The sequence below is a fragment of the Thalassophryne amazonica genome, chromosome 2 (assembly GCF_902500255.1).
Source record: "Thalassophryne amazonica chromosome 2, fThaAma1.1, whole genome shotgun sequence".
In the NCBI taxonomy this organism is placed as follows: Eukaryota; Metazoa; Chordata; class Actinopteri; order Batrachoidiformes; family Batrachoididae; genus Thalassophryne; species Thalassophryne amazonica.
Window position 1 is genome coordinate 156,022,313 of NC_047104.1, and position 19,525 is coordinate 156,041,837.

General features: G+C 43.2%; 1 protein-coding gene across 1 annotated transcript in view; it reads left to right on the forward strand.

The window, feature by feature from the left end:
* scamp2l (secretory carrier membrane protein 2, like) overlaps positions 1-18,952 on the forward strand; it is a 34,777-nt gene extending 15,825 nt beyond the window's left edge. Inside the window, exons 4-9 of the mRNA XM_034159861.1 lie at positions 859-988; positions 2,358-2,486; positions 4,930-5,089; positions 7,453-7,554; positions 11,603-11,720; positions 17,651-18,952. Of these exons, the coding sequence (XP_034015752.1) occupies positions 859-988; positions 2,358-2,486; positions 4,930-5,089; positions 7,453-7,554; positions 11,603-11,720; positions 17,651-17,797 (786 nt within the window). The 3' untranslated portion in view covers positions 17,798-18,952. The remainder of the gene's footprint in view (positions 1-858; positions 989-2,357; positions 2,487-4,929; positions 5,090-7,452; positions 7,555-11,602; positions 11,721-17,650) is intronic.
* Positions 18,953-19,525: the final 573 nt, after the last annotated feature.

Genomic DNA, 19,525 nt, shown 5'->3' on the forward strand with positions numbered 1-19,525 from the left:
CGGATGTTTGAATATATTCAGTGGTCAGGAGGAGTATTTTACTGTGTTTTACTCTCCAGGAAGAGTTAGAGAACTTGGCAGAGGAGAGGGAAGTGTGGGAAGAGCTGCTTGGTCTGTTGCCACTGTAATCTGGACTCGGATGAACAGCAGAAAATGAATGAATGAAAAAGCTGAAGTCCCAGCAGGAATTAATGTTCTGGGGAAAGCAGTTTAGTTATATGGTGTTTGAGAATGTGGGTGAAACCGGTTTAAGGGGGCTGCACGCACAACCGCCACGCCACCAGTTGGTCACCGCAACTCCTGGCAGTCAGTTGTCGGCAGCTTTTTTTTCCTCCCCCCTTCCTTGTTCCAGGGTGGTTGCCATCCTGTTTTTACTCTCATGTGACTCAGAATGTAAACAATCGAGGATGAAAGCGTCGTTGCAATCTGCACTGTAGGAATGTCTTTTCCAATGCGTGATGCAGAATACGCTGTTGTGGCGAAATCGCAACAGTCACCTCAAGGTGCTTCACACGAAACAATTAAAATAAATTAAAACATCAAAAAAGCACAATAAAAGTAAAAAAAAAAAAAAGCACAGCAACACAATATCCAGTATGCTGCCATACGAGAGGGAAAATAAGTGCGTCTTAAGTCTGGACTTGAACGTCTCCACAGAATCTGACTGTTTTATTGATGCAGGGAGATCATTCCACAGAACAGGGGCGCGATAAGAGAAAGCTCTGAGAGAGAGTTTTTAAGTGTATTTCACATCGTTTCAATGTTTGTATTCAGCAAAGTTACTTGGAAAAACCTTTTATTTGTGATGTTTTTTTTTTGTTTTTATTTAAACATGTTATTGCTTCAATCGTCCACCAGGCGGCTGCAGCTGCTGCCCAGGCCAACTTGCTCAAACAGCAGGAGGAGCTGGAGAAGAAAGCGGCCGAGCTCGAGCGGAAAGAGCGCGAGCTGGAGAATAGGACTGCAGGCGCGGCGTTGAATGCTGGCGGTGAGACACTGATGTCACTTCTGAAATACACTCAATTCGACTCTTACAGTCAGTCGAGTTGGAACGTTTCATTCTTCTCTGTTAGTTTTGTTGAAATCAAATAACGAGAGCCGCTGAAGTCGGAACTCCTAACTGCCAGAGTAACAGCACACGACACTGGTGGCTCTGTCCGTGGGCAGAGGGTGCATCAGACATCCAGCCTGTACACATTTATATGTCTGTTTACTGTGGACATTAAATCACAACATACCGGGGCCACTGGGGCAGCATGTGTACTGTCAGGTTATGGATTACTGGCCTTTCCTGGATCATATGTGTGTGAACACCACATAACTAAGAGAGAAAATAGTCAGAGCTGCTCCTGACCAAAACAATTCAAAACGGTTTTGAAGAAATGCTGTTGTCCTCTGCTGACTGACAGAGGTCATACACACTAAAATATTTAGGTTGTTGTGCCTTTCAGTATCATGGCACATAGGACCATTTCATGTCATCTTCTTGAAGTTTAAGTGCTTCAAATTTGAAATGAACATTTATGAAACCTAATGTTGAGTGCTGCTTGGAAAACAAATGCATTCTCTGTTTTCTTGACACAATTACTTAACTTTGCATCCTCTTTAACCAGACAGGCCGATTATTTTTAGTCCTTCTGGCTGTTCAACATTATTAAACAGTGCTAAAGGTTCTGGGTTCAAATCCCACCCCTGCCACATTTCTCCATGTAATGTGGAGTTGTGTCAGGAAGGGCATCCGGCGTAAAACCTGTGCCAATTCAACATGCAGATCCACCTTGGATTTGCTGTGGTGACCCCGAGTGCAAACAAGGGAGCAGCTGAAGGGACTTACTAAGATGTGTATTTGAACTGTATCTATTTCCAGATGCTGTTTATACACAGACACATATCTACGCTCAGGAGGAAAATGTCTGACCATCACTTTTCCATGCAGCCCCAACCACTGCCCAAAGTAGATGAAAAGTACTCAGAGAGACACCTGGATTTAAAAGTATCAGCCAAGTTCACTATCACTAAATTATCTGAACTCATTTTTTTTTTTAAATTAGCTCTTTTCTTATATACTAGCATGATGTTGACCTTGATCTTTGACGAGTCCGGAGGTGTCGCTGAATATATCTACATGACACTGCTTACATAAATGAACTGAAGGGTTTCCAGGTTGTATGTAACCTGTGACACGCCTGTTTGTGACCGGTGCACGGAGCTGACATGAGCGTCATGTGTCATCTTATTTGATGAATTGTATCCATAGTGGTAGAGTGATAAATGCAAACGTGCAGTACCTCTGCATGCCATGGAGATTTGTGCATCTCTCACAGTGCTAATCTAGTTTTGTAAACTTTGTGTGTCAGCCAAAGAAAACAACTGGCCGCCTCTTCCCAACCTGTGTCCCATCAAGTCGTGTTTCTACCAGGACTTTCAGGAGGACATCCCTGAGGATTACCGCAGGATCTGCAAGAGAATGTACTACCTCTGGATGTGTGAGTACCACAGCAGTGCTTCCTCCATGCTGACCACATCACACAGGTGACATCTGGACCCATAAGAAACCACAACGACCGTGTGTGGCACACACACTTTTTAAATGTTAAGTTAATTAAGTCTCCACAACCTTATTTGGATGGGCTTATTGTAATATGGGGAAGAGGAGGAAGCTCTTGTAATATTTTCCGGAGTTTCTCGGTAAATACACCATTTCATTCATTTTATTCAGCCTGCACTCTCGTGCCAGAAAAGATTCCAGTGGCTTTTACCTTCAGTCAGACATTCCATACAAATCACCTCCTGTGTGAATAGAACATCAGTAATATAGTGTGAACAAGGAGTTTTCTGTGGTTAACCTCAAGTAAGGAGGTGATTTAAGAGGCATTTGGAAGACAGTCAACTCAACAGTAACAGACTTTTGACTTTTACACTTGAAATGAGTTACCTTTAGAATTTCTACGGTCTGTTAAATGATGTGATGATGTTCATGCCGCAGCCTCACCAGGTGACTTCCCTCACTGTTCATCTTCTTTCACATGCAGATGAACAAAATAAATAAATAAATACAGTAGCACATTTCATGCAAAATCAGAGGGAGGGGACAAGTTTGTTTTGTGCTTGTATAGCCAAATTTGAACAAGATTAATTTTGTAATGGGGAGGGAGTAATGCGATCCTTACACCACGTGAAAATGTTTTCCTCTTTAATTACCAGATTGTAATTAAAGAGGATGACTTCAGATCAGATGTGTGGCGGTCGTTGTTGGGTGTCGGGCCGTACACTACTGATGGGATGATGATACCTCAAGGAGTGTATTGACACACTGCACAAACTGTATTGGCACTGTATTGACACTGTGTTGGTCGCTCAATAGTGACACCTGCAGTAGTTATAAAATCATTGCAGGTAAATAAAATGAAAAGATGGAAAAGCTAACGTGAAATAGTTAATCGCCAGTCCTCTATTTAAAATATGATCTCATCATTGCATAATTTCATGTGCTCAATTTGTGTGTCGAGTTCATCTGTTCATGAGAAGAGTTTAAAATTTGCTTAAAACCTTGTTTGTGTAAATGCTAAACTGAGTTGGTTTGTAAAATATAGCAAATTTGTCTGTAATAAAATTCAGAGTTAAATCTTGTAACTTATGTATGGAAATTTGTTAACTTAAGTGTTAAAGCATATGAAATAAAAGACTAAAAATAGATTCATTTATGCATTTTTATTGAAGAACAAAGGTTTCTGAAGTGTCTTTGCTCCAAGGCGATTTCTCCTCTTACACACCAGTTCCCCTCCTTAGAAAAAACTCTTTCACAGGGTACAGATGAAGATGGTGAGCATAAAAATTTCAGTGCGAGTGATAAAGGTGTGGATATGTTTTTCTGTTATTCTTACAGTATTGTAAAGCAATACAAACATATCTAATTGGAAAATAACAGTAAACAAGATTACCTTTTGTCGTCAAAAGATCAAAATTATTCCAGACTGGGGAAACGTCTTTGAACGTCCATAGGTCAGTGGTGAGGGAAAATCCAACAGCAAAACTCCATCCAACAAATCCGCAACATGTCGATACAGATTGTTTCCTTATAAACACAATTTGGCATGGGGCAGTCGAACGACACAGTTTCCTGTATCAGTCACATGATTTTTTTTCTTAAAAACACGCACCGATACGGGGTTTCACTCTTGTGTGCTCGGCACAGTGCTGATGCACCAGTGTTGTTCATACCCATCACTACCGGGACACACACCGCACCTCTGCACCTGATCACGCCTTGTTTTAGACAAACACACTCACACAAGTGCACAGGGACAACAGTTAGACGAGAAGGCAGAAGAAAGTCGTTTGTGTTGGTAAATTGAGAGCTGCTCAGTGAAGTGTGTCTTTTGTCTTCCAACCAGCTGTCTTACTGACAGAAAGAGACTGAGCACACAGGGATTTGGGTGAATGGAATATCAGTATTTCTGCTTTCAAAGTTTAAAGATGGAAGGTTAAAATTCATGTAGAACAAATGGGGTTTTTGTGTCCGATTGATTAGGACGGGAATCTGAAGAAGCAGCAGTTGATACTGATTTAAAAACAAAAACTACAGCTACCAGGGAATAATCAGTAGTCTAAGTGTCAGGCCTCAGTCATTTAAAAGTCCAGGTTAATTTTGTTTATTGTGCGTGAGAGTGTGGATGGCACATGCACAGATGGATAAACGCACTAAGATCCCAGTCTGTGCCCCCTTCTGGCCCTGACACAATAGTGTTATGCTGTGACATAATCCAGCTGCAGATAGATGTCAGATAGGCTTCCTCATGTCAAATTATCCATCCAAATCTGGAGTCACATATTGTTTTTATTTCAACTGCCCCCCCCCCCCCCCCCCAAAAAAAAAAAAAAACAGACCAGCTGAGTGGATTGGCTCACTAATTCTAAACGTGTCTCCAGTCCACAGCGCCACCCTTTTCCTCAACGTGCTGGCCTGCCTGGCGTTCTTCACCGCTGATAAACAGAGCGGTGTGGACTTTGGTCTGTCCATCCTCTGGTTCCTGCTCTTCACTCCCGTCTCCTTCATCTGCTGGTACAGGCCTGTGTACAAGGCCTTCAGGTACGCTACCCATTCACTGCCTTCCACTTCATTACAGGAGAGGCCTGGTGGGGCCACTTCGAACAGTCGGGGTCAACTGATGGAGCTCTGCTCTCTGTTACCCTTTTTGTGACATTTATGCTCACAGGAAAAACAGCATTGACTTTTTGATGTAAGTTTGTTTTTGGCTTTTTGTGGTGATCAGTCATGATACACACTTTCATACAAGTGTGCAAAGACAAATACTCTTCGTCTCCATATTTAGACATTGATGAATTTTGTTTCATGAAAATAGAAAATTGGTTATTGAGTTTATAGCCAGGTGTGTCTGTGTGTGTTTCGCTCTTATTTCATTGACAAGTCAGCAGATAACAGGGTTAGAGTTTATCATGAGGCATACAGGAGACTCGAGCCTAGATTTAAAGAAGAAATGGTTATAGGCATGCTCTATATCAGGGGTGGGCATCGAGGGCCGAGACATTGCAGGATTTCTGTGTAACCAATCACCTCAACAGGTGAGTTGCTGATGAGCTTCTGCTCTGAACATAAACACCTGGTTGTCAATGAAAGCACCTGCTGAGACACCTGATCATTAATGAAATTACCTGCTGAGGTGATTGGTTGCATGGAAAACCTGCAGTGTCTCGGCCCTTTATGGCACATGATTGCCCACACCTGCTCTATATTGAAAAGTCTTTCTTAATGATTTTTACCAAAATCAGGTGTTTTTTGGTATAAAAGAAGTGTTCAAAGAAAAGCAACACTCTTCAAACCAAGGCACGCCAATTAATCCATTACATCTTAACTGGAACCTTAAAAATGTTGACCTATAACAGCTTGTGCCTTCTTCAGAGTACAGTGCAGACAAACTGAGTGAAGTGTTATGTCCTGGCCTGGGACTGAGCCACTGCATAACTCCCCTGCTTCAGGTTCAGACTGCTTCTCAAACAAGTATTTACAGTAGTGACAACAGTTTTGGTTTTAAAAAATCAGAGAGTCCTCAGTCCAGTGTCCACGCACACACACACAGCATCAGGTTGGGAGCAGGAAGGAGGGCGTTGGTTTCATCCTTCTTCTTACAGCTGTTACCACCTGTAACCCGTATTTCCCAATACGATCCTTTTCTTTGTTGTTTTCTAATAGTGCTCCGTAAACACAGCGCTGTTTTAAGATTTATCTGCATGCACATGAAAACACTAAAAGAACCCAAAACACTGTAGTACATATTCCAGGCCTGTATGTGGCGCTGTAATGCTTCCACAGAAAACAGAGACGTGTGCACGAGCTGACCAGTGTAAGTGCTACAGAAGCTAAACCTACGCTGCAAAGCAGCACACTAATAATAATAATAAATCTTTATTCAGTACTGTTTCAAACATTAAAACCATTCACACAGAGAGTAAATATAAAGTCTTAATCTAAAGCCCCGGTCACACGGCACTAAGGAAGGACACCAAAGCCAAAATGAAACAAGAAAGCTGGATTTACGTTGACTTCCGTAGACATCGTTTAACCATCGTTCAGCTTCGTTCCTGTAGCTGGCGCTTTGTCAGAATTTTTAAACCGTTGAAAAATGTGACCGAATCCTGACGACAACCTCAATTTGTCCGTATTCCATGTTGCTTTCTGTCTTGATGGTTCCTCATCGTTTGCGTAGATCCCGTACTGTCAGCATTCCATTTGACTGTCGTTCAACTTCGTCCAGCCTCCCAAGTTTGACGTCTTGCATGAATGTTGGTGATATCTGAACACGTCAATAACTAAAGATCCAACAAGCTGAATGTGACTCGTACATGTGTGGGATGAAAAGCAATGTTGTCATACAGGAACAATAGCGGCAAGAATGTTTTATACGCACGTTCCAGCCATTTGTGGCTGGAAAGGCTGTGTGCACACGCGTGTTTCGTTTTGATTTTGTTTACAGCATCAAGGTCGGCATCTGCTTCATTTTTCTTTTGTTAGTTTCGGTTTTGTTTTGTTCCTTTATGCGCTCTTGATTCGCAGGTTTTTCGGTGATGGGAGAAGTGCAGGCTCATTCGTCCACCTTTTCTCGATGATTTGTACTTTTTTATTTCTTTCGTTCAGCTGTCATCGTGTGACCGGGCCCTTACCTGTTGTCTTGATTCAACCGGATTCATCATCACAGTCTGATGAAAACAGTTATCCACGTGAGACGCCCTTATAAGCTTGAATACTGAGGTCATCACACTGTCTTGTGCAGCTTTTTATTCATGCTGTTTTCTTCTCTTTGGGCTTGTTAGAGCCCCCCCGTGAAAAACTTTGTTTTTTATAACCAACGATACACTTAAAGTACAACACACAACAAGAGTACATTTTGAATATCTGTAATGTCAGTCTTGTGTGTTTTTCTTCTTCTTCCTCAGGTCTGACAGCTCCTTCAGCTTCTTTTTTTTCTTTTTTGTGTTTTTCTTCCAAGTGGCAGTGTACATCATCCAGTCAGTGGGCATCCCCCGCTGGGGAAACAGGTCAGCCTTAGGGTTTGGTGGAGTAGTTCTTCATTAGTTCTACTTTTCATGAGTTCTAAGAATGGGTGTGTGCGTTTAGACTAGATGTGGGCTTGCACGAGTCACTGTATGGTGCCACATATCTCCTCTCTCGCTGTCTCTTTGACAGATTCCTGCTGCCCTAACCTCTGTGGTGTGCTGCTTTGTAAGTGCGTGGAACTTTTCTCCATGGGGTTCTCTTCTATTTCATTTTAATAAGAGATGCTTTTCACTTTGTTGTCATTTACTTTTTCCAGCGTCATGCTCTTCCATTGCTCACAGGGCCATGTTAGGATGTGGGTTTGGCTGTTTTCATTCCTCCATGGTATTCAGTGCTTTTCCGTAATGTTACCAAAATTCTTAACACCATTAACATATGCAGTAAACCCGTACTGTGGAGCAGAGCCCGGCCGATACATGTCGGCCAGGTGATATCAGCTGATACGAGCCTTTCACAAACATATTTGTATCTGCATTATTTTTGCCAATATGAAAACATTTTTTAGAATAAGCAATGCAGAAAAACATTTTGGCTGTTGGAAATGGCATCATTATAGAATAGAATAGAATAGAATAGAAAGCCTTTATTGTCATTATACACAGCAAACACAGTCTGCATAGTACAACAAAATTAGGGGGGCTGCTCCTTAAAAAGTGCACGCAGTGCAATACCAGACAATATAACATGAATAAACAACAATATCACATAAGGAAACACGTGAAGTCCTTTGCTGAAAAGTAAAATTGTGTAACATGTGGACAGTGTAAACAGTGTAGCAATTGAGAGAGTGCAAAAGGAAATGTAAAACTGTATGACAACTATAGGCGATATAATAAACAATGGAACAACTGAAAAATGTGCAAAAGTCCTGTGCTACAAATGAGATAGATATGGTGCGACTCAGTACCTAATATAGTCCGTTTTTAGTGCAGATTATTGTTCAACATGGTGATGGTTTTGGGGAAGAAACTGTCTCTGAGTCTATTTGTCCTGGCCTGTATGGACCTGTAGCGCCTGCCAGAGGGCAACAGGTGAAGAGGTGAAAGCTGGGGGTGTGTATTGTCCTTGAGAATGTTCTTGGCCCTACTAAGACAGCGGGAGGTGTAGATGGTGGAAATGGGGGGCAGAGGACAGCCAATGATTTTTTGGGCAGTGTTTGCTACCCTCTGCAGTCTCTTCCTGTCAGCTTCAGTGCGGCTGGAGTGCCACACTGACACTGCGTAGGTCAGCAGGCTCTCTATAGTGGAGCGATAGAAGGTCACCAGCAGGGGTGTGCTTAATTGCTCTTTCCTAAGCACCCTCAAGAAGTGTAGTCGCTGCTGGGCCTTCTTGACCAGTGCTGCGGTGTTGACTGACCAGGAGAGGTCAGCAGAGATGTGAACCCCTAGGAACTTGGAGGACTCCCCTCGCTCCACGCATTCGCCATTGATGTACAGTGGGGCAGGGCCAGTTTTCTTTCGACGGAAGTCCAGGATGAGTTCCTTAGTCTTTGTGATGTTTAGTGCCAAGTTGTTGGCTGCACTCCACTCGACCAGTTTTTGGACCTCATCTCTGTAGGCCGCTTCGTTTCCCCCTGTTATCAGCCCCACCACTGTTGTGTCATCAGCAAATTTAACGATGATGTTCTCCGAGTGGGTGGGGGTGCAGTCAGATGTGTAGAGCGAGTAGAGAAGTGGGCTCAGCACACAGCCCTGGGGGTAGCCGGTACTGAGAGTACGGAAGGAGAAGTGAGGACCAAGCTTCACCTGCTCTGGTCGGTTGACCAGGAAGTCTTTGATCCAGGAGCAGGTGGGCAGTGGGATCCCCAGGTTGGATAACTTGGGGATAAGGATGTCCGGTATTATGGTATTAAAAGCTGAGCTATAGTCAATGAAGAGCATCCTGACATAGCTCCCTTGTTTCTCCAGGTGAGTCAATGCTGAGTGAAGGGCAGTTGTTATTGCATCTTCTGTGGATCTGTTAGACTGGTATGCAAACTGATGCTGGTCCAGGGTAGGGGGAGACAAGCTTTGATGTGTCTTAGAACCAGTTTCTCAAAGCACTTGGTGATGACTGGGGTGAGTGCTACTGGGCAGAAGTCATTGAGGCTGGTTGTGGGTGATTTTTTGGGGAACTGGGATGATAGTAGCGGATTTTAAGCAGGCTGGGATGAGGGCATGTTCTAGTGACAGGTTGAAAATGACAGTGAAGACCTGTGCTAGCTGGTCAGCACATGCCTTGAGCACCGGGCCTGAAGCCTTCCTGGGGTTCACAGCCCGGAGCACTCGGCTCACGTCCTCAGCCGCTAGAGTAAGTGGGGGGGGAACTGGAGGCTGGAATGGGTTGTAGTGGGGGTTGGGGTGTTGTGGTTGAGTGCCGTGCCTGAGACTCAAAACGGGCATAGAAGCTGTTCAGTTCCTCTGCTAGTGCCAGATCTGAGTTCCCTGGTGTTGCAGCACAGCCTCTGTAATTGGTGATTGACTGCATGCCCTGCCACACCTGTCGGGGGTTGTTAAGCTGGTCCTCTATCCTGCTCTTATGCTCCACTTTGGCGGTCTTGATGCCTCTCCTCAGGGCAGCACGGGTGGTGTTGTATAGTGCTCTGTCTCCCGATCTGAAGGCTGCGTCCCGGTCCCGGAGGAGCGTGCGGACCTGGCTAGTCATCCGTGGTTTTTGGTTTGGAAACAACAGAATGTTCTTTTCCACAGTAACCATTTCAATGCAGTACTTGATGTAGGACAGTACTGTGTCTGTGAATGTAGCCAAGTCTTCATGGTAAAAGGCTACCCACTGTGTCTGGTCAAAGCAGTCCTGCAGACGGGTGAGGGTAGCATCAGGCCAGGTGTTAATGGTCAGCCGTTTAGGCTTTGTTTGTCGGTTGAGTGGGGTGTAAGCGGGGGTGAGAAACAGGGAGAGGTGATCTGACTGGCCCAGGTGGGGGAGGGGTATGGCTCTGTATGCTCTCTTGATGTTCGTATAAACATGGTCCAGAGTGTTTTCCCCTCTTGTAGGGCATTTCACGTGTTGGTGAACTTTTGGTAAAACAGTTTTAAGATTTGCCTTATTAAAGTCACCCGCGATGATGTGAATGCCGTTTGGATAGGCATTCTGTTGTTTGTTTATGGTGTTTAGCAGCAGGGAGAGAGCTATGTTTACATTAGCATCCGGTGGTATGTAGACTGCCGTAATGACCACAGGAGCTAGCTCTCTAGGCAGGTAGAATGGTCTGCATCTTACTGACATAAACTCTAAGTCAGGAGAACAGTGTCTGACCAGAACAGTACTATTATTGCACCAACCTTCATGTATGTAGATGCAGAGGCCCCCACCTCTGTTTTTTCCCTGAGTCGCTGTTCCTGTCCCATCTGTGTAGCGTGCGGCCTGCTAGCTGCGCCGAAGCATCGGGGATTTGTGCATGTAGCCATGTCTCTGTGATTATAAGTGCGCAGCACTCTTGAATGTAGCGATTCCGAGCTAGCTGTAGTTCCAAATTGTCCATTTTGTGTACCAAGGATCTGGCATTTGACAGATAAAGGCTTGGCAACGGTGGTTTGAGAGGCTGTTTCTCCAGCAGAGGGTGCGTCGAGCATTGCTGGGACCCTTTGGCCACGTTAGCTACACGTAAGGTAGAGTCAAAGTGACCAAGTGCCTTTCATTTTCAAACAGAGTGAGCATTTTACAGCAAAAAACACAAGTGCTGCCAGCTAGGTGGAGCCAAAATGAAGGAAAGGTCTGTTACAACGACGGCCAATCCAGGTGAAGGCAGCCTGATGTACGTCGGTTGGCTGTTAATTTATATTTCTGTTTATTAATAATAAAGTTAATGATTCAGCTGTAAAAGGTCAAGATTCAATTACATTCCATCATCATAAGATAATGAAATATTTGGAATCGTTGCTGTTTTTATGCTGCAGATATATTATATAGAATTTTTTTTTAACACCCTAATACCAGTTTTGTTCCCCCCCCAAAAAAAAATCCACATCGGTCGGGCTCTGCTGTGGAGAAAATGTGAAATGACGCGTTGTCACGTGTGTTTGTTGTTGTCAGTGGTTGGATCTCATCCATCAGCATGATCGGCACAAACCTGCCTGTTGCTGTGGTTATGATGGTGGTGGCCGGTTTCTTCACTGTAAACGCTGTTCTGGCCGTCATCCTGCTGAAAATGGTATGTTAATTACAAACGTGTTAATTCTTCATACTCAAGGCAGCATGGAGCTTTGCACCACCTGGTGGTCTGTAGTGGTTATTGCCAGTTACTCTGTTGGCGTGGGTCAGTTATGTAACCTACATGTTGCTGTAGCCCCTTGTTTTTCTGTTTTCCTCTCGTTATAACTTTTTCATACTGTTTGGAGCAAATGTCGAGATGTCAACACCTCACAATTAAAGGTTTCTTGTTATTTCTTCTTGCCTAGAATAGAACACTGATAATGGCACATTATATAAGTCATAGTATTTTCAGCTGTACAGCAGATGTGTAAAACTGATCTTTCGGTCAGGATGTTGCACCGCTCTGATATCATGGTCCTGGTGGCTGATACACGAGTCAGCTGTGGACGAGTCTCAGATTTCAAAGGTTGCACAGCAGAGGGCAGGTAAAGCTGCCGGGATCTGAGGTCTTGGGGTTAAACTTCTTCACACGCGTGAAGATGTTGTCCTGATACTGTACTTTTTCCACATTTTGTTATGTTACAGCCTTATTCCAAAATGGAAGGAATTTTATTTTATATCCTCAAAATTCTACACTCAATTAGATTTTTGCTAATTTATTTTTAAAAAAAAAAAGAAGAAATGTCATGTCCATAAGTATTCACAGTCTTTGCCATGAAGCTCAAAATTGAGCTCAGGTGCCTCCTGTTTCCACTGATCATCCTTGAGATATTTCTACAGCTTAATTGGAGTCCACCTGAGGTAAATTCAGTTGATTGGACATGATTTGGAAAGACACACACCTGTCTACATATAAGGTCCCACAGTTGACAGTCAGAGCACAAACCAAGCATGAAGTCAAAGGAATTGTCTGTTGACCTCTGAGACAGGATTGTCTGGAGACACAAATATGGAACTGAGGAAGGGGACAGAAACATTTCTGCTGCTTTGAAGTTCCCAATGAGCACAGTGGCCTCCATCATCTGTAAATGGAAGAAGTTCAGATCCACCAGGACGCATCCTAGAACTGGACAGTGGTGGGCACAGATCCGCTAATGAGATGAGATTTATTGTCATTGTCATTACACAAGTGCAACAACAATGAAATTACGTTTACACTCCAATTACCTCAGACAAGATACAGCAATTAATCTACAATTATTACTTTACCATAATAATGGCACACATCAGCATTAAAGACAACACATATACATTTGACATAGTTTATGTGCACTAAACTTGAAGCAGTCCATCATCCGAATTGAGGTAAAGTGGGTGAAGGCTGCAGCAGGAGGGGCCCACGCCGCCCAGCTTGGGGGATTGAAGGCTACAGCAGTAAAAACTGCGCTACCTTTGAGGTGGCAGGTAGGAATCCAGGGTGGGGGGGTGGGGGGGGGTGAAGAGACACGTGGGGGGGGGGGGGGTGGTAATAGGGATGGAAGGAGGGAGGCATGCGTCGTGTGCAGATGAGTTAAGTTTCTGTCAGTTTCTGTCCGTGTGTGTGTAAAGTCTGACGTTGCTAAGCAACAGCAGGCTGGGGGGGGGGGGGGGGGCAGTAGATAGATGAGAAGTGGAGCCAAATTCCTTCACCAAGGCCATAGATCCTTCTGGTGGAAGAGCAGGGCATTTGACCTTCAGGAGCTGATAAGGCTGCCATGCTGATGTTAGGCGGAGAGAAACAGAATTCCATTTACTGCACCTCTGACCGTCTAGAGTCCAAATTTATGAAGAATATTCTCTGGTCCTCAGCAGCACATTCCTTTGCAATGCAGCATATATGCTCCAAGATGGTCTCCATTTTGCGTTTGAGTTCAAGAGTTCATGCAGTCTGAGATTACACAGCATTGTCCAACTCATTAATCATGATGGACAGATGAGGGGATGAGATTCTGGAAGCAGCCGTCGTGCTAATATTCCTGTGTGTCAGGGCAGCGCACAAACCAATCAGCCCCAAACCTCCCACCATAAAAGTGAATAGAAATAAATCCTCGTCTTCCACAGAGAGTGGAGCCAAATATGTCACACTCGGCCTCTCTCGGGCATCGAGAGCATAGTCCGCCAGGTAGTTTCCATCAGGGCACGCAGGTTCCCCCAACCCCGATTTCCTTGTCGAACAAAAAGGTGTCAGTAACGTTGAGAGACCAGCTGATCAGTTCCATAGCTAATCCAAATCTTAGTTTAAAGAATTCACAGTCTGGTGAAAGTGGGACTTTGAAGGTCAGAGCTGAGATAGAGAACAGAAAAAGGAAGAGAGGAGTGGGGAGGAATGCGACCGTTCTTGCCGGAGTCCCAAGCTGAATAATCTGCTAAGCGCTAAATATCGAAGATAATGTTTTTGTTATCGGATTAGCTTTTCAGATAACTTTGAAAACCATCGTTGGACCAGTTGTCTTCCGATAATTTTTAGTCCGCTAACATTTTTGCAGACATAGCTTTTTGTAGTAGATGCACAGTTCTATCCTCTACAAACAGAGAAGAGCTAGTTCTAGAATAAACCGCTCTATCCTCTGCAGGCAAAGGAGAACTGGTCATAGAAAAGAAAGAAAAAAAAAAGAAAAGCTCATTTCTTTTGACCCCATAGTGATATGTTGGCAATATCACCCAAGTCATCCAGAGGCATACAGTTTTAACTTATGGTTAAAATTTTAACCAAACTAATTTCGAACAAGTTAATTAAATTAACTTCACGTCTGAAGTTTCATAAAGTGAAAATATCAGATATATGTTTTAGTTTTAAAGTACTGGACTAATTTTGAAGGTTTTAGTGTGGACATGGTGTGTGTGCAATGCATTCTGGGTAAAAGTTCACGACAGGAGAAATGCATTTGAGACGCTCTGATCAGGCTCCACACGGACAACAGCATTATACTCTTTGTATATTGTGCCTAAAACTCTCATGAATATATTCTCTGGGTTTATAGACGTTGTTATTGTGTTTGTTTTATGTAAAAATGCCAGAAGAAGCTCAGGTTGCTTCTCCAAAAGCCGAATTGTGATTCAGGCCATGTGACATAACCGGCGTCAAAATGCATAGAACACTGCCATCTCCTGGCGACCGGTCATATCACAGTGTTGTCGACCGCAGGATTTTAAAATTATCTGTAGGTTTCCAAAACCTGAGACCCCACATGTGGAGATAAAAACAAATCATAGATCTGACAGGTTTAGTTGTACAGTGTGTGGTGTCAGCCACATGGTAAAAACAACACACACAAACAGATTTCACACACGAACATTCCCAGGTCAAACAGCTCGCTTTCTGATTGGCTGCATGTCACATTTAGCTCCTCACGTCCTTAACACACCACACGGCAGGAATATCTGATAAGATTATATTTATCGTCATCACAATTGTCGGGCCTAATTATCTTGCCATGTGAACCAGGCTTGATGTTGTGACACTTCACGGAGCGACTGATTGATCTGTTATAACATCGCACTGAGCCGCTAACCGATCGGATGTTATGAGGCCTCACAGAGCGACTGATTGATCTGTTATAACATCGCACCGAGCCGCTAACCGATCGGATGTTATGACGCCTCACAGAGCGACTGATTGATCTGTTATAACATCGCACCGAGCCGCTAACCGATCGGATGTTATGACGCCTCACAGAGCGACTGATTGATCTGTTATAACATCGCACCGAGCCGCTAACCGATCAGATGTTATGACGCCTCACAGAGCGACTGATTGATCTGTTATAACACCGCACCGAGCCACTAACCGATCAGATGTTATGACGCCTCACAGAGCGACTGATTGATCTGTTATAACACCGCACCGAGCCACTAACCGATCAGATGTTATGACGCCTCACAGAGCGACTGATTGATCTGTTATAACACCGCACCGAGCCACTAACCGATCGGATGTTATGACGCCTCACAGAGCGACTGATTGATCTGTTATAACATCGCACAAAACATGTTTTCACTACTATTTGATTTCTTTGTGCGACTGACATTATTCAAGCATTCAAACAGGGATTCCTATCGCCACACAACTCCAGCAACCGCACACAAGAAAGTTTTTTGACAGTTCTTGTTATTGAAAGAAACCTTGTCTCCCTAACCGGATAAAGTTGTGATGTCGTCATGCATGCACTTAGGCACTGTCTAGCGGGATCTTGAAAATTTCTTTCTTTTTTTTAAACAAATGAAAATATGACATGTTTTGCAAAAGCACATGTATTTGTAAACACCAACACACGTTACATTGATTCACTTGTGTTGGTTTTTACATACAATGAATCACCCAATCAGTATGAGCGAAGGCTTACTTACCCATAATCCCCTCTGCGCATCTGTGTGTTAATGTTCAAATCTTCAGAATTAGTGTATTTTAAAATGAACAGATATGTGTTATGTATCACTGTGCATTTTAAGAGTTTACATTAATGTAGTTATTCTATCCGGAATAATTTTATTTTTGAAGCAAAACCATAATTCAATCCTGCTTTCCATTTCAGATCTGGACCACTGTATTCTGTCAGGGTAAATTACGCTTTCCTACAGCAGGGGGCAGCATGCACAATGACAGAAGCGCTGGGTCATTGGCTGTTTGGGTTTGTGATCGCTGTTGGTTCTATTAGAAGCTTTGGCTCAAAATCAGCTTCTTAGTAGCTGAGACCATATTTGAGGCAAAATTGAAAGTTAGCAGTTATCTGTAGCTTCCGATAAGTTTTTAGACAGTTTATCGGTTTAGCGCTAAAAAAGTTATCGAAGCTAACTTTTTGGTTAGCTGTGCCCACCACTGGAGCTGGCCACCTATCTAAACTGAGCGATCGGGGGAGAAGGGCCTTAGTCATGGAGGTGACCAAGAACCTGATGGTCACTCTGTCAGAGCTCCAGCATTCCTCTGTGGAGAGAGGAGAATCTTCCAGAAGGACAGCCATCTCTGCAGCAATCCACCAATCAGGCCTGTATGGTAGAGTGACCAGACAGAAGCCACTCCTTAGTGAAAGGCACATGGCAGCCCACCTGGAGTTTGACAAAAGGCACCTGAAGGACTCTCAGACCAGGAGAAACAAAATTCTCTGGTCTGATGAGACAAAGATTGAACTCTTTGGTGTCATGTTTGGAGGAAACCAGGCCCCATCCCTACAGTGAAGCATGGTGGTGGCAGCATCATGCTGTGAGGATGTTTTTCAGCAGCAGGAACTGGGAGACTAGTCAGGATGAGGGAAAGATGAATGCAGCAATGTACAGAGACATCCTGGATGAAAACCTGCTCCAGAGCGCTCTGGACCTCAGACTGGGGTGATGGTTCATCTGTCAGCAGCACAATGACCCTAAGCACACAACCAAGATATCAAAGGAGTGGCTTCAGGACAACTCTGTGAATGTCCTTGAGTGACCCAGCCAGAGCTCAGACCTGAATCTGACTGAACATCTCTGGAGAGATCTGAAAATGACTGTGCACCGACGCTCCCCATCCAACCTGATGGAGCGTGAGAGGTGCTGCAAAGAGGAATGGGCCAAACTGCCCAAAGATAGGTGCATCAAGCTTGTGGCATCATATTCAAGAAGACTTGAGGCTGGAATTGCTGCCAAAGGTGCATCAACATAGTATTGAGCAAAGACTGTGAATACTTATAGACATGTGATTTCTTAGCTTTTTCTGTTTTTAACAAATTTGCAAAAAGGGAAAAATAAATTTACTCCATTTTGGAATAAGGCTATAATAACAACAAAATGTGGGGAAAAAGTGAAGTACATTCACTGTACAAAATCATTTAAAGCTGCTTTCAAAATTTTGTTTGCTCGTCTCACTTTGAAAATTTGTGAAATCCTTTTTTTTTTTTTATTCATTGAAGGATTTAACATAATGCTTGGAGCTGACACACGTCTCTCTACTGCTGCCACACATCAACAGTAAATTCTGCATTTGAACTTTAAGCTCAGTAAAATGTGATTTGATTTCATGATGGCTTTGTGTTCACACAGGTCCACTCCAAGTACCGCCGGACGGGGGCCAGCTTCACTAAAGCTCAACAAGAGTTCTCTCAGGGAGTTCTGACCAATCGAACCTTCCAGTCGGCTGCAGCTGGCGCTGCCGCCTCCGCTGCCCATGGAGCCTTCAGTGGCAACTAAGGAGTTTCTTCTCATCCTGATCCTCCTGGCGCATGTTTAACACAGCAGACTATAGCCACACCCCAACAAAACAGGCCTTCTTCAGTTACAGTTAGGGTGGGTTATTATTATTATTCATTAAAATGGGTGTTTCAAAAAAGGTTTCCTTTAACCGGTGTCCCCCAAAACTATGGGTTTTCAAAAACATTAACTGAGCCAAAATCAATTAATGAAGGAAATGGGGGGGGGGGGGGGGGGGGTTTAGACATTCAAACATCTTACCCCAAAATAACTTGAATGAAAATGAATAATTAATCATTAGTACTTAACTCATCTTGATGTCAATAGAGTTAAAGCTATGCAGTGAAACTCCACATTAACGTCACAAACTTCAAAAACTATAGATCTACAAATTGTAGACGTGGCATTAAACTAACACCATGAAATAAATATTTAAAAGCCCTGGAGGCTGCTGGTGCCGACCGTTGGCCTGCATGGTGCCCGCTTGAAACGACGTGTGCCAGTCTACGCTGTCTGTGTGCGACGGCTGTGCAAACAAACGAACACTGAAGACGTCAAAATACACAACTTAAACGGTGATTTAAAGAATTATCTCTGTTCATGATTTAACGTGTTCAAAAATCATGCTGTCTGAATTACCTGACTAGTTGACAAAAGGTAAAAAAACAAGTTAACTAGCTGGGTACTAGCTAGTTGTAGCTGACTGTTATAACGTCATCTCAACCCAGTTAAAAACAACTATAAGTACTAGTGGCTGCACTTTGAATAATAGTTAAATGTTGTCAGTTCATGATGCTGATTAATATTATGAAGGGCTTTAAGTGGCGTAATCATGGAAAAAAAAAAAACTTCCATGAGGTTTCCTTTTCGGATACAATTTTGGAAGTTTGCGTCACGATGCAACAGACTGTAAGAATCTACAGGGTCAATTACTTTTGCCTTCTAGCTTTTTTTAACTTAATTTTGGAGTTTCCACAGTGGGCTCCTGCCCTGTAAAAAGGACAAGATCTGTGTGGAAATGAGAACTGAAGGTGGTGTAACAGGACACACTGCTGATGCTGTTTGAATGTTTTGGGTGGGTTTTTCTCCCTCCGGTGTATAACGTGTATAAGCTGGTGATTAGTGAACGGTGAAGGGATGAAGACTTAAACAAAAAAAAAAAATCAGGATACTTGACTACATGAAGTGACCGGGGGCCTCTTCAGACGGCCAGATGAAGACTGGATTTTTATTTTTATTATATATATATATATATATATATATATATATATATATATATATATATATATATATATATATATATTTTCTGGGTCACTGTTTTGCAGTGGTGGAATTACAGATTGGGTGCAGGTTTATTTATGTGACAGACTTTATACTTACTAATCCAAAGTGACTTGATGAGCTAAAAGAACATTATATCTGTCATTTTTCTGATCTTTCTCTGACTTATATCAGCTCTTCTAATTTGTAAATGTCAAAATTCAGTTTTCTAGCAGCACTCACGAGTTGTTAGTCTTTTCATGTTTTTTTTTTTATTTGTCAACGTACGCCTCAGATGTTTTGTTGCCGTGACAACGAAAGACATTTATGTTTGACTTTGTCTTTATGACGTGCTGAGACGGAGGCTCTGTAGAGAAAACTTCTTTCCCTTTGATGATCACAAAACCTGTATTATGGTATGTTGTACATATTGGAACCCCTTCCTGTGTTTTTATCTACTTTATAACA